This window comes from Electrona antarctica (genome assembly GCF_951216825.1).
Source record: "Electrona antarctica genome assembly, chromosome: 7".
Taxonomy (NCBI): Eukaryota; Metazoa; Chordata; class Actinopteri; order Myctophiformes; family Myctophidae; genus Electrona; species Electrona antarctica.
Window position 1 is genome coordinate 58,193,868 of NC_136812.1, and position 15,815 is coordinate 58,209,682.

At 41.7% G+C, this 15,815-nt stretch overlaps 1 protein-coding gene across 1 annotated transcript in view; it reads right to left on the reverse strand.

Moving 5' to 3' along the window:
- The window catches only part of LOC306926384 (uncharacterized protein), a gene marked incomplete at its 3' end in the record, with an annotated part of 73,645 nt that extends 59,242 nt beyond the window's left edge, over positions 1-14,403 (reverse strand). The window contains exons 1-2 of the mRNA XM_079505647.1: positions 14,040-14,403; positions 939-1,064 (exon numbers count right to left, since the gene is read on the reverse strand). Coding sequence (XP_079361773.1) covers positions 939-1,064; positions 14,040-14,076 — 163 coding nt within the window. The 5' untranslated portion in view covers positions 14,077-14,403. The remainder of the gene's footprint in view (positions 1-938; positions 1,065-14,039) is intronic.
- Between the last annotated feature and the right edge of the window lie 1,412 nt (positions 14,404-15,815).

Below are 15,815 nucleotides of genomic sequence, written 5' to 3' on the forward strand. Positions count from 1 at the left end.
TCCGGTAAAAAATATATGAAAAGGGCCCTAGGGGCTTTGGGCCAAGCCCCTAGGGGGCTTGTTTTCATTGTGCTCCTCTGTATAATATCAGAATCGGCCAGAATCAGTATCTGCAAATATGACCCTGCAAATAATCGGACATCGGATATCGGTCATAATCGTGCACCCTACTATAAGCAATATGCGAGGCGCAATTCCAGGGCTGGGAGGGGGCTGTCGCTAGGCTACTCAACGCGTCCAAAGGGCCACCCTTCTTGGGTACCAGATGGGCTTACTGATTTTTTGGGAAGTGAAAGTGAAGGTTTGCAAAATAAAATAATCGTGCAGTTGGGCGGCAGTAAAGGGACTAGTGCTGGATTTTTTTGTGGCAGTAGTGTCACTACGACCAAACACAGGATTGTTTTTAATGAGAGAGCCGTTCGTTGCACGTTCGTGAAAAAAAAGGGAGGAAAAATGTTGGAATGTTGGACTGAACTGAAGTGGAAGCCAAAAGTGGATTATACGTTTTTTGGTCTTTACACTAGATGGCGTTCTTGGCTAAATTATGATGCATCCCTGACCACGCACCCCCTCTCTGTGTAGGAGAGAACATGGACAGCACGTGGTCACAAAAATGTCCTCTCATGTCTCCCACAGGCAGAGAGATTCTCTTCCTGGTAATTATGCTGCAGTGTTGTTCCAGTTTTCGGCATGGCCACTTTCAATGTTTGATGGCCTCTAACTACTGATGATGCAGTGTTATCATAGGTAAGCCAAGAGCACCATCATCAACCGTAAAAACAAAAAAGAAAGACCTCATCGGCAAAGCATTGGTAAAAAAGATGACGAAGACGTCATCCTCAGTAAGTGAGTTACAGAGGGAAGCTTTAAGTTATGCTGATATACATACTTCCAAGAGCAGCACATGTTTAACTACCTGTAAATAAAACGGTACGTACCTGTCCTGTACAACTTTACTACGGGTTGCATCTGTGGAGGTTCTAGTTTCACCTGGACCAGATTGGAGCTACTCTCCTGCTGTTCAGGGGAAACCTCGTCTTTAACCACAGGAAGGAGTGAGATATCTAGAAGGAGGAGAGATGGAGTAACGTCAGCAGAGACTCATTGTGTTTCATTGATTGGATTTGATTCTGGATTCTCCTACTCATTTATTTGTTTTGAAATGATCAGTAGTTTTTAGATTTTACAATGACTTTGTTAAATGTTTACACTTGTAAAATCAGACCCGTCTGAACTGAGTGTTGCTGTACTGTACACAGTACTGTACTACTAGGGCTGGGGCGGTATGGGATTTTTATTACCGCAGTTATTGTCGGCCCCCATACCGCCGGTATGGCGATAATTACCGCACCCCCCTCGCATGAAACAAACACCTCACCATTCAAAAACGTCCCCTCATCATGGAACCTAAAATCTTAAATATATTAAACAAAAGTTAACTGATAGATTTAATATATGATGAATTGAAAGGTTCAACTTCCAGCCGCTCCACACCACGCAGCAACTGCGCGCATCCCCAGTCCCCAAGCCATGAGTTTACATTATTGCTTGATTGATTGATTTAAGTTTGTATTAACAGTTTACAGTATATTTGCACAACTCAATACAAAAACTGTTAACACTTTGATTGCTACAAGATCTCGACAGGCCTATTTGGATGTTGCTACCGTTTAACATTGCACAAAGGCCTTGTTCGGGGGCCCACAGCAAAATGTTCTCTTATAGCGAGAATCACACGCATACATCAAAAGAAAGCTGAACTTGTCCACTTCAATTTAAAAAATACATTTTGATTTTACCATGTTCCATTCTGGAGATATTGACCTTTTTGCAACACCTGCATTTGCCTGGAAGTGGTTATCTTGAACAGCGAGCAGAGTTATGGATGGTTTAAAGTCAGAGACATTGACAGGCAGATATAAAATTGAACCCAATAAATATCCTATACATCCTATACACCGAATGAAAGCCCTGAATGTGTACTTTTACGAGGAAAAGAGTAAACATTGATCCCATGTACAGTTAGACAGTAATTGGTTATTGAATGCAGCTTGTGCCCACCAGATAACTTCAGAGAAGACATGGACGTGAACTCCTCAATATTCACAAAATAAGGCCTATAGCGACATATAAATACTATATACCGTATGAAACAGAAGACTCTCTGCTTTCATAAGAAAAAAACTTCTACTGTAGTAATAATAAAAATCACACCCATGTGAAGTGAGTGGTGCAACTCTGTCCCATATTCTGTTCTCTGCTTATTCACTACAGCTCGCTATATACGGACTGAGGCAGAAAGTCATGTAAACCTTTTATTTACAGTTTGGTCTGTAAACTTCTACTGTAATAATAAAAATCACACCCCTGTGAAGTGAGCGTTGCAACTGTTCTGTACTTATTCACTACAGCTCGCTATATACGGACAGACAGAAAGTCATGTAAACCTTTTATTTACAGTTTGGTCTGTAAACTTCTACTGTAATAATAAAAATCACACCCCTGTGAAGTGAGCGGTGCAACTGTTCTCTACAGTTGCACCGCGCAAATATGTCGCTATAGGCCTTATTTTGTGAATATTGAGTACGGGTCCATGTCTTCTCTGCAGTTATATCTGGTGGGCGCAATGTGCATCCACCCAGTAACCAATTTATGACAGACTGTACATGGGATCAATGTTTACTCTTTTCCTCGTAAAAGTACACATTCAGGGCTTTCATTCGGTGTATAGGATGTATAGCATATTTATTGTGTTTATTGTTATATCTGCCTGTCAATGTCTGACTATAAACCTTCATAACTCTGCATCCTTTAGATGATGATGATGATTCACTGCTTTCATTGTTTTGATCGCAGTAACATTGGGGGGGGGGGGGGGTCATGGGCACATTGGGCAGCAAAAGTCTTGATCGTACGGCTATAAAAAGTCCCATTCCACCGTTCGGTTCAGAACTATAGTATAACGGTGAGACGCGTTGTCATCATGAGCTGATTTTGTTTTTCAAGCTAGTATAGGGAACATGCCTGGGCATGCACGGTTTAGGACGCGGAAAAGTTCGTTATACATTACACCCGGGTCGATTACGTCCCCGACGCGTTCATTGCGGTCTTATCACTACAATTATAATGAATAAAAAAGCGTTACAATCACACGTCTGAGCGATCTCCGATTATGACGGTTCTGCATGGCGATACGTGATCCACCAACGGTAGACTGTCTGTTGTCATGGCGGCCCCTCTCGATACTGTCGTTCGTTTGTTAGTTCGTAGTATTGTAGGCTCGGGGATCGTTTGGTCGCTACAGTATGAAGAAGTAAACATGCATCTGTCCATGTGTGTTGCCGATCTGGTGCAGAATCTGCAGATCATGTGTTAGGCAGCGTAACAGCGTTCCGTATGTTTTTTTCCGAGACATGAGCCCCCATCTCGCAAGGCCCTCCTGCAGGAGAAACAGGAGGGGAGGGGGGAATCGAGTATAAAAGCCAATAGGTGGAGGAAAGCCTGGTGAGGCGAGGTTAGGTGAAATTTGATTCTTTTCACACACGGGCTACATCGGCATGGTCGCATCCATTCTACACTGGTTTATACACGTAAAGCGGCCCGCCCTCCTGTTTTCAGGAGGGGAGGGGGTTTTTTTTTTTTGGTTTTTTTTTCTGATCACGTGAGCGGGACTAAGCAGCAATGATAGGGCGATGGTTCTTCATTGTCCGGGTGGGTAAAAAGATGAATGAAAGTATGCTATAAAAAAGTGATTGAAACGTATTGATACGTGATCCGCACCCGACGTTTGATTAATTGATAACGTATTGATACGCGATTCGTGTCGGCTGTGTTAACTGTTACTCTGTGAGTGGACGACACCATAAAGCATTACACTTGTTTACAAGAGGGTCCACCTTGTTCAATTCATCATAACATTTTGTACACTATACACTTCTATAAAGCCAAAAACAGGAAATCATCATAAAGGAGGTAAAAGGGGGAAAAACATATACAGTGAGGGGGAAAAGGGGTGGGTGGGGGTGGGTGGAGTCAAGGGATTTACAATTAATGACAGTTGGTAGGGCGTTCCACATTGTTGTGGCATAGGAGTGAAATGAATTTAGGTGGACCCTCTTGTAAACAAGTGTAATGCTTTATTGGGTTGTCCACTCACAGTTAACAGTCTTTGTATTGAGTTGTGCTTGAAATGTAGGCTACTGTAATTCTGCAAACTGTTAATAAATAGTTCAATCAATCAATACTTGTTTGTGCCGAATCTGGGTTGCACATGGTTTGTTGAACTCCCTCTGGTGTTGCTGGCATATGATTAGACTGACTGAGCCTCACTGTTTATTATGATACACTTTTCATTTCATATCAACCATATGCACTTAGGCCTAGAACATAGGGTTAGGGTTAGAACTAGGGTTAGGGTTAGAACCTAGGGCGCCAGAACAGCACGGACAAAATAACTTTTTTTTGTATACCGGCGGTATGGCGATATTGCGGTTATTGCACCCAGCCCTATGTACTACCCCGTACTGTACTGTACTACTCCATACTTTATTGTACTGTAGTACTACGTATTGTACTATTCTGTAGTGTACTACTCCGTAATGTACTACACTGTATTGTACTGTACTACTCCGTATTGTACTATACTCCATACTGTAGTACAGTACGGAGTAGTACAGTACAGTAACTGTACTACAGTACGGAGTAGTACAGTACAGTAACTGTACTATGCCATACTGTACCATACTTCTCCGTACTGTACTACTCCGTACTGTACTGTATAATCCTCCCTGTCGTGTGTGTGTGTGTGTGTGTGTGTGTGTGTGTGTGTGTGTGTGTGTGTAGTGAAAAGGGGAGGGGGCGGGGTATGGGGAATTTGTGATGTAATGTAATGTAATGTCACAGCGAAATGTTGCGCAATAACAGTGTGTCTGACAAAAGTAATATTTGTACAATAAATATGGCAGTTGTGGGGAAGCGATGTAGTGCATATGGATTCGGGTGGCTTGAAGGATTTTTTGTGCATGGAGAGATGTGTGCTACCAGAGTGGTTTGGTAGTAGAAGGCGGACGGATAAACGGCCATGTGCTTGTGTAGCCCCTTTCCATTAGGGTAGAAGGATTCCATGGTCAGTACACCAGTTACTAGTAGTTTTGGCACTGTGGGCAGGTGCCAAATCAAGCTGGAAAGGAATATTAGCATCTCCATGAAGCTTGTCAACATACTGAAGGACAATGTACTCTAAAAAGATGGGTGTGTTGAAACCAGTGTTACGTTTTCACTGTCAGTGGACCAACACCAGCAGATAACATGGCCTAAATCAGTCCAGAGTCTCAACACAACCGTATATGATATTTTACAGCACTGTGTGCTGTAAAAGTAACTGGTGTACTGACCATGGTATTACTGTGCTTAACTGACCAGCCAACTGGCCTGATCTGAACCCCACAGATAATCAAGGTTGTATTGTCAAGATGAAGGTGTGAAATTAAAGTTAACTACAAATTAACTTATGGCAGTTATCAAAGCAAACCTGGGCTTCCATAAACACCTCAATAGTGAACAAAGGCTGATCACCTCCATGCCATGCCCCATTGATGAAAAACATGTTCAAAAGTAGCCCAGACCAAGTAGCCTATTGACTGCATACATTATCTTTTTTTAGTGGTCTTTGTTAGAAAATGTTAGAAAATATTCTAACATTTTGAAATAGGGTTTCTTGATTTTCATGAGCTGTAGGCCTATGCCATAATCATCAAGATTAAAACGAAAAAAGTAAATACTTCACTTTATGCCAAATGAATAGAGAATAATGAAAGTTTCACTTTTTGAATTATATTTGGGAATAAAATGAATTTACACAATATTCAATTTTTTTGAAAAGGTGCTGAACACACACACACACACACACACACACACACACACACACACACACACACACACACACACACACACACACACACACACACACACACACACACACACACACACACACACACACACACACACACACACAGTGCAGGAACCAAAGCCCCAAAAGTTATACCCCTCCCCGAGGTATAACAAAATGGGACATAGTTTTTTCATATCTTTAGGATGTCCCTTTCATGAAATGGAGATTTAATTTTACTGCAAAAGTCTTGAAATTGATCCAGGGTCAAAACCCGCTCGGAACCATGGATGAATTCGGACATACTGACTGCAATGAAAGCCAGAGACAAAAAATGCTCTGAATTTCTAAAATGCAAGTCAAAGCTTGCCAAGCGCTTCGACAGTGATCTCCAAGCTCAGTTGGACAACCTAAAAACCCAAGGAAACAACCTAAGAAACATTGTAACTACCATGACTAAATCAGCTAAAAGTAACTTTATCAATGATAAAGCAGAGGAAAACAAAAACAATCCTCGTGAGCTCTGGAAGCTACTTAACAATCAACTAGGCTGCGGTCAGACATAAACATCAAATCGAACGACACTCTCATCACTGACAAGCTTGATGTGGCCAACTACTTGAATATCTTCTTTACAAACATAGCAACAACTCTGGTTAACAAACTGCCCTCCCACTCTGGGCTCTTTGGTGTAGAGCACATTAAAACCTTCTACAGAAACCTAGGTGTTTGTAAAGATTTTAAACTAGTTATGGTAACAACTGATGAGGTACTTAAGAAATTGAGTGCCCTCCAACCCCACAAGGCCACTGGCCATGACAATATTCCCTCCAAATTTCTCAGAGACTCCAATCATCACCCACATAGTAAACCTTTCCATCAAACAGGGACAGGTCCCCCAAGATTTCAAACTGGCCAAAGTAACCCCCTTGCACAAGAAAGGGAGTAAATTAGACCCCGGCAACTACCACCCTATTTCTATTCTAAGCTCCATCTCGAAAGTGATGGAAAAAATAGTCTATATGAACAGGTTGAAAAGTATCTTGCCACAAATAAATTAATGTACGAGTTCCAATCTGGCTTCAGAACATCCCACTCCACTGACATAAGGTGGATGCTGGCAAATACTGCGGCATGGTCATGCTGGACCTCCAAAAGGCTTTTGACACCGTGAACCACTCCATACTGGTTAACAAGCTAAAAGCAATTGGTTTCGATAGCACATCAGTGAGCTGGATGCAATCCTACCTGGAGGGGAGAGAACAGATGGTGGAGGTGAATGGAACACTGCCCCCCCCCCCCCCCCCTCCCAGTGAGCTGTGGTGTTCCACAAGGAAGCATACTAGGGCCTTTACTGTTCCTAATATATGTAAACGGCATGACATCAGCTTGTGACTGCAACTTGTTCCTGTTCGCAGATGACTCAGCACTGCTAGTCTCGGACAGGAACAAACTGCAGGTTGAAAAGGCCCTCAGCTCTGAACTCTGTAGAATCTGCACCTGGCTCGCTGATAACAAACTATCTTTACACCTGGGAAAAACTGAATCCATTCTCTTCGGATCTAATAGTAATCTCAGCAAGGCAAATGGCTTCTTGGTGTGACAATGTTATCACACGTAAAGATGAAATTACCTACGTAGGTTCCATCCTGGAGGCTAATCTTTCCGGTGATAAGATGGCCACCAACGTAATCAAAAAAGTCAACCTAAGAACAAGATTCCTTTACAGGATCTCCTCACAGTTCAACAAAAACACCTTGAAGACGCCCTACCAACAGTCATTAAGACATGTGAATCCCTTGACTCCTTCAAAACCGCTCTCAAAGGGCACCTACGGACGGCTGCAATTCGAAACTGGCCCCCGTAAAACCTGAATCGCCCCTCACCCCCCTTTTTTCCCCTCACTGTATATGTTTCTTTTCCCTTTTTACCTCCTTTATGATGAATTCCTGTTCTGTTCTTTGACTATATAGAAGTGTATTTGTACGTCTCTAAATGTTTTGATGAATTGAACTTGAACTTGTAAACAAGTGTAATGCTTAATTGGGTTGTCCACTCACAGTTAACAGTCTTTGTATTGAGTTTGTGCTTGAAATGTACTGTAATTCTGCAAACTGTTAATAAATATTTCAATCAATTAATCAATGAAGTTACTCACCACATAGGCAATAAAAAACGCCTATTTCTGTCATTTTTTACCTGCTGTTTGTTTTTACATCATACTTGCACAGATGGTCTACAGGTAGTGTGCCTACATCCCAGAACAATCAGAATGCCAATATTTGGTACTATTGTGAATCAGCAGCCTTTTATATAAGGCCTTAAATAGGCGGAAATAGAAAAAAGTGTACTTTTCTGAGCAACATTCACTTGTAATTTTGGTCCTATTATTGATCAACAAAATGTGACCTTGTTTTTTCATATCTTTAAGATGTCCTCTTCATGAAATGGATGGTCAGATGTTTTACTTTTACTGCAGAAGTCATTAAATCCATCCATGAATTGATCCCCACTGCAAAAAACGCCTACCCTGAAAGTGGGTCAATTCTGTGTCATTTTCTACCTGCTGGTTGTTTTTACAACATAATTATAGAAATGCAGGCATGTGCAGAGGGGGGGCTTTTGATGCTTGGGCACCTGTCCTTTTGCCTCAAAGTCCCCCGCTATCATTTATTGAAAAATTAGGATCTAATTCACGCCAGCATTTTTTTAATTTGAGCTCTTATTTTGAAAAGCCGCCATTTCCGCTCCACAAGCAGTAGTCCTAAATTAGGAATTTACACAGAGCTGGGTGGGCCTTGTTTACATTCTGAATCCTGACCGGAGGTCCGGAGAGCTCTAGATCGTCAGCTCTGTGCCGTCAAAGAAACGCTGTTTTGACCAAAAATGTCATCTGGGACAAGGAATAGGAGATACAGTCGATTGAAAGAAAGGGATAGAATGGATTCTTATGGTGCCGATGATCTAAGATGTGCGACAGAGTCTTGTGACAACAACAGCTAGCTACACAATGCTAACGTGAGTAGCATTATTGGTCGCTCGAATTAATCCACTATAAAAACTCAATTGCCGAAGGCCGTCGGCAATGGCGCTAAGTGTATCAAGTGTATCAAAATTAAGCTTCAATTGACAAAGACCTTCGGCAATGGCAGTGAAACGGTTAAGACGGTGAGCCTGTTTATGCATTTCACCCTATGACTTCACCGCATAGGCAATCAAGACCCTTAATTAATGACAGCTGTGACGTCACTGTGTGTAGGGCAGTGTTACAAATCATAAGTCTAGGGGTAAATGAGTGAGTAACATAGGAAGGGGGAGCAGACACCATGGTCAAAATACGAGGATTTATTATAAAAGTATATATAATAAATCAAACCAACGTTTAATTACAATAATGGCTCAGTAACAAACAAACAAAATACAATAAAGAAACAACGCCTTTCCGAAGGGCGTTCGGAACAAAGGGTAAACAATAAGGTAGTTTTCACAGTTAGCAGTTATACATAGTAGCGGGTCGGAGGAAGACCATAGTGATGTTCCCCCCGAGCTGTCAGACACAGACTGACTATGTAGGTAATGGTGCACCCATGGCCACTGGGTGACACGTGACCGGCAACCAATAAGGGAGACAGGCGTTGATCAGACACCTGACTAAAGACGGCCCCTCGTTGATGTCACTGACAAGGTAAAACACAGTCAATCCAACCTGGAGTGGAAATAGAACACATATATAATAGAAAGCGCTTTCTATCCCCATATATAACAAGTCTACTGGATGTATAGCTATATATATATATAAGAGATATCAAAGATAGGTCTAAACATATATATACAATATAACTATAACAATACCACCAGTTACCTCATATATATATATATATATATATATATATATATATATATATATATATATATATTGAACTTGAACCATTAGAATTATTTAAAAGATGGTAACTCAGGCAAATATTGAAGTTATTAAAAAAGAAGCCTATCCATCATTGCCGTAGGGGAAAGAAATACAAATAAATCAATTTTAAAAAACTTCCTTGCTACCCATCCTTCCCACGGAAAATAAAATAAAAAAATAAAATAAATTCCCTACCTACTCAGCCCAAAAAATGACAGCCAATCGGAGACCAATGTTTTATTTTGCTTGGCCTAAGGCCTTATTGTGACTGCAGGTCGCATTTACTAGGAAATCGTATATTTTTGTCTGTCAGTCAGTCAGTGTAACACTCAAAATCCCCATACATGGTGCCCAGGTCTCGTGACATCACGTGGCATCGGAGATCCCTGATGTCATAGTAAATACAACCAGCTGTTGCAATTAAGCCCATGGAGATCCCTGATGTATCAATATTGGCCAGCAACTCTACATCTGACCTCAAACCGCAGCCGGCGAAAACTAGAGTTCTCAACAGGCCCGAAAATTAAGGCCCGGCCCTACCTGGGCCCTCATCAAACCCTGTACACTCAAGACACTGCCCCCGCTGCCACCCATAGATCTATATGGAGCTGACCTATTCTGAAATTCCATATGTTGATCTGACCTCATCAAACCATGTACACTCAAGACATGCTCCATATATGGCCAGTACAGAATTCATTCCATATGTTGATCTTACCCCCCATGCCAAATCGCCAGCACTCACCCAGCAGTCACCCAGGTCACCTGGCCCACCTGACGTCATAAAGGACAAGGTGGCGTGCACGCATCCACCTGGGCCAGGTGGATGCGTGCACGCCACCTCACCCCAGTAAGACGCCCTCCGTCAGGCCCACCTAGGACTTTGAGCACTAATAAATATAGTTTATGACGTCAGGCCCACCTGACGTCATAAAGGACAAGGTGGCGTGCACGCATCCACCTGGGCCATCCACGTGGGCCTCCGGCGTCTTACTGGTTGTAGGTGGAAATAGCTATAGTTCTCATGTCTAATACTGCTCCTACTCTTCTATCAGGTAGAACAAAACTTGACATTGTTCTTCCATAACTTTGACTGGTCCGCTTCATGAAATGGAAGGTTATAAGTTTTACTTTCACCTCAAAAGTCATGAAATGTATCCATGAGATTTGCAAATGCAGTTAATCCTGCTCCATTGTCCACCTACCTTTTGCATATTACATATTTGCGCATAGTCTACAGCAGCGGTTCCCAAACCTTTTTGGCCATGCACCCTGTTACCTCCCGACCTAGCTGATGCCCCCCCCCCCCCACATGGAAATATAAAGCTATCTAGAGATATATATTTCCTTTTTATTCACATATATGAACCTGAATATGGCATAATATATGCAGCCTAGGTTTTATGCTGCATTACTTGCCATATATTGGCATAATATATTTAAAATAAAACCATAGCACCACCATTAGACATTTCATGTCGCACACCCCCTAGAAGGCAAAGTTTGGGAACCACTGGTCTACAGGTAGGACTCCTAATATTTTTTTCAAGAGTTACTTCTAAATGTTCTAATCCTGATCTAATACTGTAAAATCCAATACAAACTTAATAACAGGTAATATATTTTGATGCCATGTTTTTAGTTTACCTACTTCATATTCATATGCCTCAAAACAACTGGAATGACAAAATATTGTTGTCTTCTATTGTAAGTCTTCTATGGTAGTACTCATCAATCAGCAGCTTATTCTCAATGTCATCTTGAGCATTGTATGGGGAACTGACTGACTGGGGCCAAATTGGTTTCCATAAACTGCTGATTGATGATTATTCATTAAGAATTCTACAGCATTGAACCATACTACATTTAGGCTATATGGACCTATAGAATACAACATCAATAATGGGTCATTCTTGATGCTTTGCGGTGGAGAGATATTAGGCCTACCTGAGAATAATAGATTCTATATGAATATGAAGTGGCTGGGTAAAAACATATTGTCTCCGCCAGGCCGAAAGGCATGGCAGAGACTATGTTTTGCACCCTGTCCGTCCGTCCACGTGTGTCCGTCATCTGTTCAATAAAGAAACAGGTCTTTCAGAGTTTTCATATTCCATCCTGACTGGCTAAGATTGACTTCCAGCCCACAATAACCTGTAATTGGTCTGGCGGAGACCTGTACTCAGAGTGTAACACCTATGATTCTAACCCAGAGAGCCTATAAAACCCTGCTGATTCACAATACAAGCCTATTTTAACATATTTGTCTGGTTGTTTTGGGCAGTTTGGGGTGTAGGGTAGACACTACTGTCTACAGACACCTGGGGACACTGTATGCACTTATTTTGGTGCAGAAAGTTAATTGAAGAATTGCATGACTTTTGCAGTCAAAGTAAATAGATTGATGGTTGATAATAGATGCTTTTGACTATTTCTTCCTCTATTAAAGCCTGCTGATTCACTATAGAACCACACATTGGCATTTAGGTTGCTTTAGGATGTAGGCTACCTGACTAGACCATCTGTGCAAGCATGACATGAAAACAACCATGCAGCAGGTAGAAAATGACAGAGGACTTTCTTGGATCTCCCTCTTTCAGGATAGGCGTTTTTTCATTATGTGGTGAGTCACTTCATGGATTAATTTCATGACTTTTGCAGTACAAGTAAAACTTGGGACAATTTCATGAAGGGGACATCCTAAAGATATGAAAAAAACTATGTCCCATTTTTTTCTACCCCTGATAAAGTGTAGGACAAGTGAATGTTGCTCAGAAAAGTAAACTTTTTGCTATTTCCGCCTATTTAATACCTTATATAAAAGACTGCTTGTAACGCCCAAGTCCCTAAATGCACCATTTACCTTAGCCGCAATTTGCAACTCTAGATTTTTTTATAATGGGATGAATCTAGAGTTGCAATACCCTCCATTGACTCCCCACTCATCATTTTGCGTTTGCGATCTGCTTGTCTTAAACGACGTTAAACTCACCAACATTGCAGCTGTAGTCCAAGCTTGAATTATTCTCTTTCAATCTGCAAAGCTTGTTTTTCATAAAAATCCCCCGTAGACATGTTATGAGCTACTTTCTGTCAAGAAGAAGAAATGTTGGAGTTTGGAAGCGCTCGTTTGTATTAAGGGGTCGCGCTGCTGCCTCCTGCATTATGTGCAAATGTGAAACAGATGCATGCAGGGACGTTCAGTGACTTACGACGAGCGCTTCCAAACTCCAGCACTTAGAAAAAGAATCACTTGCACAGAATTTCTTGACAGAAAGTAGCTCATAACATGTCTACGGGGGATTTTTATGAAAAACAAGCTTTGCAGATTGAAAGAGAATAATTCAAGCTTGGACTACAGCTGCAATGTTGGTGAGTTTAACGTCGTTTAAGACAAGCAGATCGCAAACGCAAAATGATGAGTGGGGAGTCAATGGAGGGTATTGCAACTCTAGATTCATCCCATTATAAAAAAATCTAGAGTTGCAAATTGCGGCTACATTTACCTATACTTGGGTGATACTGGTTGCCGAGGAAGTTCAGACGTGTGATCAAAATAACTGATGTCCAAAAGTGTCCTATATTTATTAGTGCTCAAAGTCCTATACTTTGTCATACAAAATAAACATAACATAACCCTGTAACCATGGCAACCTAGATTGGCAACTTGAATGAACCATGGAAAACAATATGGTGGCTCAAATGGCTCTTACACTGCTGATTCACAATAGAACCAAATATTGGCATTCTGATTGTTCTGGGATGTAGGCACACTACCTGTAGACCATCTGCGCAAGTATTATGTCAAAACAATCAGCAGGTAGAAAATGACAGAGGATTAACTTGGAACTCCCTCTTTTAGGATAGGCGTTTTTTGCCTATGTGGTGAGGGGTATCTCAAAAACTAAGCCTCTTTTAGAGCGTTTGTTCCTGCACTAATGGTTAAAGCTGTTGTTTTGACCCGGTGAAGGAATGGCGGAAAGCCCCCGAAATACCAGTAGCCTATGTACACGTCTCAAAGAATAACACATTTGTGGGTCCTTGACATGAACATATTAGAGTTGCGTTCTTCTATTCTAGGTTTAAGTAACATTAAGCAAGCAAAAAAACAACAACTACACTTTAGAAACAAGCTTTTAAAAAAGCAACAGCTTTATATCAATATTTGTTACCGACTTAAATAAAAACAATTGCAAAGTCGCTTCTAAATAGCGGACAACATGGGAACACTGTTGGTCACTGTACCTGTGAACATGTCCTGGTCAGTCTCTCTGGTCTCCATCTTCACAGTTTGGCTTTTCCTCTCAACCTCGTCCTCTGTATCTGATGACTGATAAATCAATTCAATTCTGTATCGTCTCTGTCAGTGGTGTTCAGTAACGATTTACTTTACTATAACAAACACAACAACGCTTGGGTACCCGAGGCTACTCTGCATGAACGTTCACTCTGTTGTGTTCTAACCTCGCGTCTCACCAGACTTTTCTGTTGTTCTGACTCGACTCGTAGTTCTGTGTCCCTCTCTCTCTCTCGTCCGTAGAGAAACACGCTGAACTGCACCCTGTTCCCAGCAGAATGTTAACCACTAATGCTGGCGGATCGCAACCAACGTAAAGGTGCATACTGCCACCTACTGTACAAGAGTGTGCAACATCAAGTCAATTTCCCAATTTCTTTCCTTATATTCTACTACTCAGGTTTGTATTGTACAGAAAAGAAAACAATGCCTTCCTCTGAGGAAGGTGAAGTTCCTCACCATTGCTACTTTTCCTGCAATTGTTTTGTGCTCTTTCCTCTTTGTACCTGCACAATTCAATAAAATGTGCTCTACATTTTTTGAGTGGTGCAACCACTCCTATAGATAGCTGTTTGTCGCTGGGTCCCTGCCTGGGTCTGTCTGTGTCTGAGCATGAAATAGCGTTTGGTTGGTTTTCACAACCAAGTGTCACTGTTTCGCAGCCTACACGCACGCACGCACGCACGCACGCACACACGCACGCACACACACACACACACACACACACACACACACAACTATACATGATGATTTGGGGTGTTACAGTACAGTACAGTACAGTACAGTACAGTACAGTACAGTACAGTACAGTACAGGGACCCCCTGGGGACCCCCAAACGGTAACTCTGTCATTTCTCGACAGTTTCGGACGCGGGGCGGCTCGCCGGAATCAGGCCGGCACCCTCGCCGCATTCTTGTGGGTCTGGAACTTCCGGGGTCCCCCACACAGAGTTGCACCACTCACTTTTTCTATTTCTCCACAATTGTCACATGTATTACTCTCTACCTTACCCATAGTAAAAAAGTGTACTATTTAACCCTGTGTGGTCCACCCTAAGTCTTGTAATGATTATTTCTTCCTTTACTGTTTCATGTATTTTGTAATACCCTCGTCCTTTCTGATCTTCATCCCATCTTCTCTGCCATATTTCCATCCCTTTCTTTTTAATCATTGCTTTCCCTTCACCTTTTCCTAGCAACACTTGAAAAGCACCCCTGTTGAGTTGCCCTTTTGGCAAGCTTATCCGCCCTCTTGTTTCCTGTCAACCTACAAAACTGTACATCCAAACCACCTCTGTGCAATCCTAATAAGTAATGATTCATTTCAATAACTAGATCCTCTCTAACTGATTTTTCTGACTGTAGACTTTTCAACACACCCACTCTGATCTGACCTCCTCCACCCATTGTATCCCCTAGTGATTGCCACCGCCTCTGCTGTATATAATTATACTGATAAGTGATCTGGTATCCTCTTTGCTATATTAACATTGAACTCTGGCACATACACTCCTATTCCCACCCTGTGTTGCTCGTTTTCAGACCCATCTGTGAATATGTGCAAGTAATTGTTGTAACTCTTTCTGAGATAAAGATTTGCTTGAGCTCCTATGTCCTCTGTTTGCCATTCTCTTTTCTTTTCTACAGTGGTCAAGTCTACTTTAATTTCCGGAAACAACCATGGTGAGATATCACTAACTGGGGAGGTCATAGCGAAATCTACT